The following is a 9,196-nucleotide window of genomic DNA, read 5'->3' as shown; positions in this document are numbered from 1 at the left end:
GTAGTGTTTTCGCTCATGTGGACTTGAGCATGGCAGTGTCGGATATCAGCCTACCAGAAGCAACAAATGTCCATGTTTTCATAGTTGTGGTACTCAATATGAAGCGGAAGGTGCCCCTCGGGTTCTTCATCGATTTTCTTTCTGGTTCGGAAAGAGGGAGGCTTACAAAAGAGAATTTGTCACAAGCGACTTCAATAGGCGTCGAAGTAAGATCACTAACCTTTGATCGAGTGGCCTCAAAATTTTCCATGGATAAATTTCGCTGTGCTGAGCTAAGATGCCGTTCCGATGGATTCAACACCTTATTCCAGTGCTCAAAAAACTTTCCCAATACATTATTTGTCATCATAGATGAATGTCACATTATTAAAATCTTGCAAAACCTCTTAAGAACTTCTTGGAATCCTGAAGCCATCTGATTGATATGCAAGAGTCTAACGCTAAGCGGTTCTACATTGAAACTATTAAGGCCATGCAACAAAAAAAAGGTTTGCACCACGGAAACAAGCTTGCGAAGGTTAAGCTACTATAACCGAAGCAAAATATGAAAGTTCGCCTTACCATGCAGGCCCTCAGTACATCTCTTGCAGATGCACTCGACTTCTGTAAGCTTGAATTAAAGCTTCCTCACTTTCATGCTGCCCATGCCACAGCGGATTTTATTTGCACATTTTATCGCCTCTTCGACATACTGAACTCAAGGAACCATCTGGCCCGATCATACAAAGCCCCACTGCGAAAACGGAATGCAGCCTCTGAAAAGCATTTCAACAGTAATCTGAGAGGTAAATAAGGGCTGAAGGATGCAGCTGAGCGACAAGTAATAGATGGGCTCAAGAAAACTCGATTTTTTAGGCATCACTATTTGCATGAAAAGTGTCGACGTCCTTTTTTGATGAACTTCTTGCCACAGGAAAACTGAAGTACCTGCTGACGCACAAGATGTCTAACGATTATTTGGACTGTTCTTCGGCTGTGTGAGAGGCAAAAGAGGTTACAATAACAACCCCACTGCCCGCTAATTCAAAGCCGCGAACAAGTTCCTCCTCATACACACGGAAGCAACGTCGTCCGACGCTGAAAATTTCTCCCGAGATTTTGTGACTTTATTAAACATGTCGAGTGCCATCAGCCTCATAGATTCACGGACAGGAGGTTGTCATTGCTGAAACCCTTGAATTATGCCCATGACCACACGCATCGTGTGAATCTTCCACAGAGCCTTTCAGTGGTTTCAAGTGCTATTGTGCCGTACATAGCAGGATTTGTGGCAGGCATGGTATGTGCTTCCACCACTTTTGAGGAATGCTACGCTGCGCTGCACTCGAATGAGCTGCCAAAACCTTATCGCTGCAAAGAACCAAGGCGGCCTTGTCGCATCATCGAATGATTGTGCTGAATTGGGGTGCTAGGTTAATGACTAAGGGGGCAAGAACAGCGCAAAGGACAGGTGGAAAGCAGACATGATGTACACGGCACTGACTAATAAGTCAGCGCTCTAACGGTATTTTCTACCGCAGTGGTCACTTCCACACTTCCGCAGTGACATCACCCTACTTCGGCTGATGTCAGCGCGGCTAGGTTTAGAAATTTTTCTCTTTTCAATTATTCTACAAAACTGAAAAAAAAACATCAAAATTTATACATTCGTCCTTTTCATGGGACAATAAATGGTGTCCCACAAGTAGAAATCAATTAGAAATCTCCATAATAAAATTACGCGGCCGCATCCCATCGATGAATTTTTACCTATACAGGTCTAGTCTGGCACCATCCCCTCTGTGTCCTACCTGTGTCAGTAACCTGGAAACATTGACGATTTTATACTAGCCTGCCGCCGGTTTAGAAATCCGAGGAAGAAATTCAAATTTTCAATCTGGAAATTTGGTAATTTTTAACTTCTCAAAATATCCTCTCCTTCGGCGTTTCTTTGAACTTTAGCCACAGCAACGTCTGCATGACCATTTACGACTATTTGTGTGACACAAGAAGGCTGCCATGTTAATTACCAAAATTCATAACTAGATAGCACATTAAATTGCTGATTCTGTGTTTGAAATTATTGTAACACCACCTAAACAAACAACAAAAACTTTTCTTCGTATATATATGTACAATTATTTTTATTTCTTAATTATTATAGACGTTATACGTCCCCATGATCTGCTTTTTCGTTTAGGTTATTCCCTCTCCTGGTTCTCTTTAACCTATAACCACCGGCTTCTTGGCCGATCGTCCGTAGTGGGCAAGCGCCACAAGTGGAGAACAAGAAAGCAAGCAAGCAGGCAAGGGTCTGCAGCGTCAGTGGCAAAACGAACGATTCGGTGACAAATGCAGAAGCCCATCGATGCCTACCGCCAGCCGTGGGAGACTGACGAGAACTGGGACCTGCGGCGAGAGTTTATCATGGCCAACGACGGCAAAGTCGAAGAGGTGAGACAGATTCTTGTTTCGTTGATACGACCCCATAAACATGCGCATGATGAAAGACAAGCATACGCGGGTTGAGCTGGTTCAAGTACGGACGCTGAAGCGACGCTTCCCCTAATAATCCGCTCCGGCGCAATGCCGCAAACCATAGAGCATTTGTCAGCCTCTGTGCCGGAGCCTGGACAGCGTTTTGGCTTTCCGCTTCTGGCGTGACCAATGCGCGCCCACACGTTGGCAATCCTGCCAAGAATCTGGGTGCGCACCACGCCATGATCCATGCACTGGCCTGATTGGAACGGACACTAAAGGCCAAGTTAAAAATATTGTTATCTGGCGCTGATAAACGCCGACGGCTTTCTGTCGGTCTCTCTCATGCGCAATGGAGGAGCGGCGCAAGTAACGTGGCTGCCGGCGTTCCTTCCTCATCGCTCCAGCGCTGCAACACATCTGGTTTCTGGCACACACGGCGCTGTACTTGCTGCGAAGCTGCAGTGTCACGCCATGCCGCCTCCGTGTGTGATAACAGCGCTCGAGGTGCTCGAGCACAACGCTAAACTTTTCTACCACTTTCAGTGCTTGGCGTCTGTGCGAAACTAACATTTTAACGCCAAGGTGTTCTCTGCCAAGCTACAGCGGAAGTCTGTCCCATGTGTGCATGCCAAGAAGTAATCTTCAACACGCAAAAGAAACCTCGACCTTTTTTGCTTTGATACATAGAATTGTCGATGATTATAACGTGAACGTCACCTCGTGTACCGCCAACACAGATCGGCAAGGGCTTCGTTGGACGGTTTTTTAACACTATAGCATTAAGTCGTGTCGCAGAAAATCCGGCGTCAGCGTCCAGCATTGACCGTTTTGTGAGCGAAAAATCATTCCAAACCACACATACCCAATCATGCAGGCCCTCCGTGTAGCGCAAGGACATCACTGAATTGATTGAATTTCTGAAAGTAAAGTGCATCAAAAAAATCTTAAAGTACGACTCACGACTTTTACACACGATCTACAGACATAATAGCGTCGGATTCTAATTTGAATATACGAGAAAATGTCATCCTGTTACGCGGAAACTCAAACATAAACACCCTTTTCAGCGTTTATATCATTCATAGAGCGGAGCGCCGACCTCGGTTTCTTGCAACAACACCATGCAGATGGCCCTCGCCTCCGCGCAATCGCAGCCCACGCAAGAGGCCGCGTTTCTACCAGAAAGCTCGCCTTCCTACATAGCGTTCACTGCCAGAGTTTGTCGGTAAACATTACGGTTACATAAGCTGCATTTGCCGGGAAGCGTCAGAAGCAGTCAGCGATGTTTAAACGCTATCGCGTTCCACCCTGTAAGGTGAAGCTTTAGCGTCCTCCAAACTTTTCGCCAGCAATTTATTTTTTCTTTAATCTCACATCGTGTTTTACCGGCTCCGCCATGGAGTCCATAAAACTTCGTACAGCTACCAGCAAAGCTGTCTACGTAGGAACAACAAAGTGACCGTATGATCAGGGCCTCGGAATGTCTTTTTCTATGGGCGCCGTTGAGGACCCGCAGGTGGCGTTGTTGATGATTTATCACTTTAAGCAACAGTCGCCAAACAGACGAATTTTCGCCATATACGTACTCATCGCAGCGTCGAATATACCTAGGACGCCTAGTAGGCTTGAAAGTGCTGAATCGCACTGCGCACCAGCACAGGCCCCGCGTTCTTGCTATCGCTGCCATTGCTTCCCTTTTCGACCGACACTGCACTCAATAAGCGACTGCACATTTATAGGCTTGTATTTTTGCATGTGCAACGAAGCCGTCTCTGCTTTTTAGAATACACTTTTTGCTTTCGTGTTGTGACCGATTCGTCTGAAAGAAGGATGAACCAATTTACTTGTGAGCCGTTGCTCTGCGCTGCGAAGGCGCTCTTGTAGGCTGCCTATATTTCGGGCAGTAAGCTGTTATCTCGTACAGTTCGTTAGAAGTGGGGCTTCGACGGAAACTCAGTTTTCGCATTCGTAGTTTCTTCAATGCGTACTTTGCGGACCAGGCAGTAGCCCACGGCCCCTCGATGGAAAGGCACGCCGTGGGCTTTTCCATGGAGCGGTCGTATACTGCAGATAACCGGCGGGACGTTGCAGATTAAGTATTATTCCGAACATTTCTACTACAAGCTCTTAGAAAAACTATACAAATACAATTTTTTTGCTATATTGTAATGCGCGTAAGCGCCACCGGCGCCGCCGTCGTGCTGTCGCCGTATCGACAGCGCATGCATGGCCCGCGTGTTGACGGGAGTTTCCTAAATGCTGGAGAAGCCCGCACTGCGTCTGGCTGCACAAACAGCGACGCCGATTAGACACCATCCCGCTCCACTCTGGCGGCCCGCCAGCGGAGCCTGGCGGTGTTTTGCCTTGCGCTGCTGGCATATTAGCCTTCCTGCAGAGCAGTTGTATACAAGCACTCGTCCGAGCAGAACACACAACAAAAGTTGTGATAATCGTTTCACTTGGCGGAGACAAACACCGACGCTCTTCCTTCGGTGCACCGTCGATCGAGTTGCGAACCCCGCAACTGGAGCGAATTTTTTGCCAATATTTTGACAGGCATAATAGCTGCCCGGGTGTTGTTTCGTCAGCCCAGCAGCAGTTGCCTCGCGTGCTAGGTCACGCCAGCATGTCACCCCGTGCATTAAGAAGAAAGTTAATTTAGTGGACCGTTCCGATTTTTCTATTCATTTACACGTGACATACGGAAACGCGGTCACTACACAGCCCCTAAACAGAGTTGAACGAAATGTATTGCTGTTAAGACAGAAACCCAAAGTATACAGAACCAAAGAAGCAGGTGATTCAGGGACTCAGATATATTTTTATAACAGTTGCCAAAAGTTGGTGGGAAAACTGTTTTAAGTTTACGTTCTTAGAACATCTGAATTTAAAGCGACGCAATTTCAATATATGCGTTTACACCTTACGTGAGCGTGAAACCTTGAGGCACAAGGAGAGCCGCTGTGCCTTGAGGCTGAAAGTATATAAGGACAGCAATAACGTGCAATTCGCGTAACCTTCCGACAATGAGACGATCGCCACATATATCTACTGGTGTACTTCTTGCGTTCAAGGCCTCATTCACACAGTCGTCACCCATCCTAACATTTCTACGGCACACCATGACTTTCCACATCTGTGTCGGTAATTAAGAGTGCGCACCCTAGAGAACGTGCAGTTAAAAATAAAATGAGAGGGTTGTTTAATTTTCGCACGAAATATGAGGGCTCGCGATAAGTAAACCACTGTATGCTCTTCTTTCATGGTAATTAAATTACCATCTGAAGCTTTTCGCTTTGGCTCCTATCACAGCCAAGGTGTATACCTTCTAAACGCAAAACCTCCATCAATCTACAGTTGAGCCTCACATCTATACTAGGAGATATGAGATGAGTCTATCTCATTCGGGCGCCAATTAATGATGTCCAATGAATATGTATTGACACGAGATCTTCTGATTAAATTATGGGGTTTTAAGTTCCAAAGCCACAAGAACGTGAAGTACGCTGTAATGGCTGACTCCAAATCAATTTTGACCACCTGGGTTCTTTAACATGCACCTGAATCTAAGTAGAAGAGAAATTTCTTTTCTTTTCCTTTCACCCTCCCGAAAATGAAGCTGCCGTGGCTGGGATCAAACCCCCGACATCAAGCGCAACGCTATAGTTACTGGGACACTCCAGCGGGTCACATTTCTTACATATTCAGAATCGTGTCAAGCGCACAGCTGAGTAATGGATTTAGAATTTTCTATTCAATTTTTTTTCTCGAGTTTACCCAACGTGGTTATCATGTGAGAACTCTCAAAAGGAATGTAAGATACGATGTATGTAAGAGATGAACAACTAGGCGTCCAACTCGTTTAACTAAAACATTTTCAGCATAATATTCAAACTTGCAGCACAGGTTCACTGGAACGCACTTCCTAAAATCATTTTTCGAGGCCACGGATTTTCGCAAGGCACTTGCAAGTTACATTAGTCTTCTTTCTGTTTGAATTTCTCTTTATATAGGTCCAGAGATAATAACCCTGCTCATATGTAAGTGCGAATACTCAGTTATGTTTACTTCTTGTTCGTGATTTATGTATATCCGATGCCCGCATCTTGTGCTAGGTATATTTCTTTATCATATTCCCCGCTGTTTGTGCCAATCTGGTCAGCAGTGTTGTGAAATAAAAAAAATTGTTTCAAGATGTATGTGACACGTTTTAAATACTAGGTATTTTTTATCATATTCTCCGGTAGTTGTGCCAATCTGTTCGGCAGTGTTGTGAAGCAAATAAATAAATAGTTTCAAGATGTATGCACTATTGGGCAGACAGTGACTGAGTGGATTATGTAATAAATAAAGATCCACCGCTGGACGAGTAATTACAGTTATAGTTTGTGCAATAAACTTTCAGAGCTATGAAAATGTAACTGTGATTGTTTATTGTAAATTATACGCCCAAACTCAGTAATGAGTACAAAGAAAAAACTTTCACAAGTAACTTAGCAGCTAATGTACACATATGACAACGACTATGTAACGTCATGTTCGCGTTGGTTATTTCATATACCTGTCAACCTGTGAAGATTAAAATTCGTAAAATCTTGTAGACAGAACACAGAACAAGTGGAGGGGAATAGTACACATCTTAGTCTATCTTACTCTTATGTTTGCCCTCAGCTCACACCCTTTCTGGGATACGTACGCACCATAATAATGATTGTTTTTCTCTTAAATACTGCACACAAGCAGGAGCATCTTGGAACAGCAAGGACTCGGAGGTTACACATTGTATTCAGATACCGGTGACTTTCTTTGTTGCCGATTTCGCCTCGATAAGTGCTCCGAATAAGCTTGCTCGACGCTGGTATCCCCCAACTAGAAACTGCTGTGAGTAAAGTTTTCAACCTTCCGGTGACTTTGGTACTAGCACTCTGTCCCGCAACCTTTCTTTCTCGTAATTTTTTTTCGCGCTGCAAACTATGTCGCAGTGAAACAAACAGCCCCAACTAGCTCTACTCTGAATAAACTTACTCGACGCTGGTGCCCATCCAGTGTCCTTTCGGAATATGAAGACTTCAAAGTACAAAGTAGGAGTCTATTTTTGTAAAGCACGACGAACATTCGTAAAAACGAAGAACTAGCCCGGCTTCGTAGGCATTACGAAGAATTCGGGAGAGTCGGCAGGCATGTTATTGGTCGCCAGTTACAATTATTTGTTGCATACTGGCAACCTATCACGTCGATATCGTCGTAACTTAGGTAACAATTAAAGCTAAAAACACAGGGCACCCATTAGAATTGCGCGTATAAAAACACGCAGGTTCAACGCACATGTTGGAATCTAGAGGAAGCGAACCGTTGGTGACGCAGTAATTTTAATTCACGAATGACGACGCGTCAAATGTTTTTCACCGACATCTTATGCAACGTGCCATCTAACATTTTGTTTACGTTTATACATCACAAAGACCACAACTTTACCCTTCGTGCATACTTTTTTGTTGTTGTTACGGTCTATACCGCCCACTAGCCATGCTGACATACAAACTAATGATATTATAAGCAGTTGTGTTGCAAGAAACTACAAGTCAGGAGGATGGACAACGTGAGAAGTTTGCGCAGCGATGTCACCAGAACGACGGGGACCTATTGAGCTTGTCGCGGGAAGAATACTGATGACAGGTGCGTGTACGGCCCGCGTCAAGCAGCATTTTTTGACTCAGTACCCTTTGTGTCACACTTGCACATAGCCATTCTGGGGGACTGGTCAAGAATGGGTACACACGCAGTGGCATGCACCAAATAGTTATGTACAAACAAGTAAATCAAAGGATCCGGTAAATGTAATCCGCTATTCCTTATAGGTAACATCGTTTGTTCAGGTTTTATGTACCATTTCTTTTGTTTGTTACTCAAAACAGAGTTGCGTTTACTTGCACTACTTTATCTGTCTACATACAAGGTTTGTATAAGCGCGTTCGCTGGGGAAGCCGCTTTGGCGTAAGACAAATGTCATCCTTATCGCTTCGCCAGGACAAAACACTCCACAATGCGTTGGCATGGTGGTGAAACGCGGCCACATCGAACAAGTGGTGCTCCCTTTTCCTCGCAGGTCTTGCTGCTGAGCCTATCGCAGGCGTTCATCAACATGAAGACTCTACGCTGCACCTACCCAGCCGACGTGTGCTCCGAGATCGCCGAGTTGTCCAAAAACGTGGACAGGCTTCCCGAGCTGCTCGCCAAGCGGCGCCAGAATAGGAGCATCTTGTTCGCGAACGAACCGAAGCTCGGCGCTATCACCAAGAAGGCGCGGTATCCACCGCTTGAGCTGCGGTGAACGCACAACTCAGATGGACGCTGCTTTACGACAGCTGCCAACAGCGCCGGATTTAAATTGATGTCTCGTTCAAATCAACGACATGCAGAAATCTGGGAATTGAAAAGTGCCGGGACTTCTAATAATACATTTTGAACTACATAAATAAACCACATTTTACAGCGAAGCTGTTAGCCTCTCGGTGGTGGCCATTTTTCGTGTGCTCGTCCGTTAGCGAAGAATGTGGGCCGATCTCGGTGGCAGTGCAGGCCAGCAGCACTGCCTTGTACCCCCGTAAGGCAGAGGCTTCAAGCACTCAGCAAAGTGAAGCGAAAACTGCATGCATACTTTGGAAACACGCATACAACATACAGAACATCGTTCGTTTCAATAAAGAAAAAGCTCAAAACAAGCATCCGAACCACA

The 9,196-nt window shown here is 45.2% G+C and overlaps 1 protein-coding gene across 1 annotated transcript; it reads left to right on the top strand.

The window, feature by feature from the left end:
* The first annotated feature begins 2,219 nt into the window (after positions 1-2,219).
* Positions 2,220-8,946, top strand: LOC142591118 (partner of xrn-2 protein 1-like). Its single transcript, XM_075703502.1, has 2 exons — positions 2,220-2,433; positions 8,567-8,946. Exons 1-2 carry the CDS (start codon positions 2,332-2,334, stop codon positions 8,789-8,791), a joined length of 327 nt encoding a protein of 108 aa, XP_075559617.1. The 5' UTR covers positions 2,220-2,331; the 3' UTR covers positions 8,792-8,946.
* The last annotated feature ends 250 nt before the right edge of the window (positions 8,947-9,196 follow it).

The sequence above is a fragment of the Dermacentor variabilis genome, chromosome 8, assembly GCF_050947875.1.
Source record: "Dermacentor variabilis isolate Ectoservices chromosome 8, ASM5094787v1, whole genome shotgun sequence".
In the NCBI taxonomy this organism is placed as follows: Eukaryota; Metazoa; Arthropoda; class Arachnida; order Ixodida; family Ixodidae; genus Dermacentor; species Dermacentor variabilis.
Note: the sequence above shows the minus strand (reverse complement) of the source record. Positions and strands in the feature narration are given on the sequence as shown.

Bases quoted from the DNA above. Each gene is read 5' to 3' on its own strand.
- LOC142591118 (XM_075703502.1), top strand. From the start codon at position 2,332: ATGCAGAAGCCCATCGATGCCTACCGCCAGCCGTGGGAGACTGACGAG. The intron at 2,434-8,566 runs GTGAGACAGATT...TTTTCCTCGCAG, and splicing joins ACGACGGCAAAGTCGAAGAG to GTCTTGCTGCTGAGCCTATC.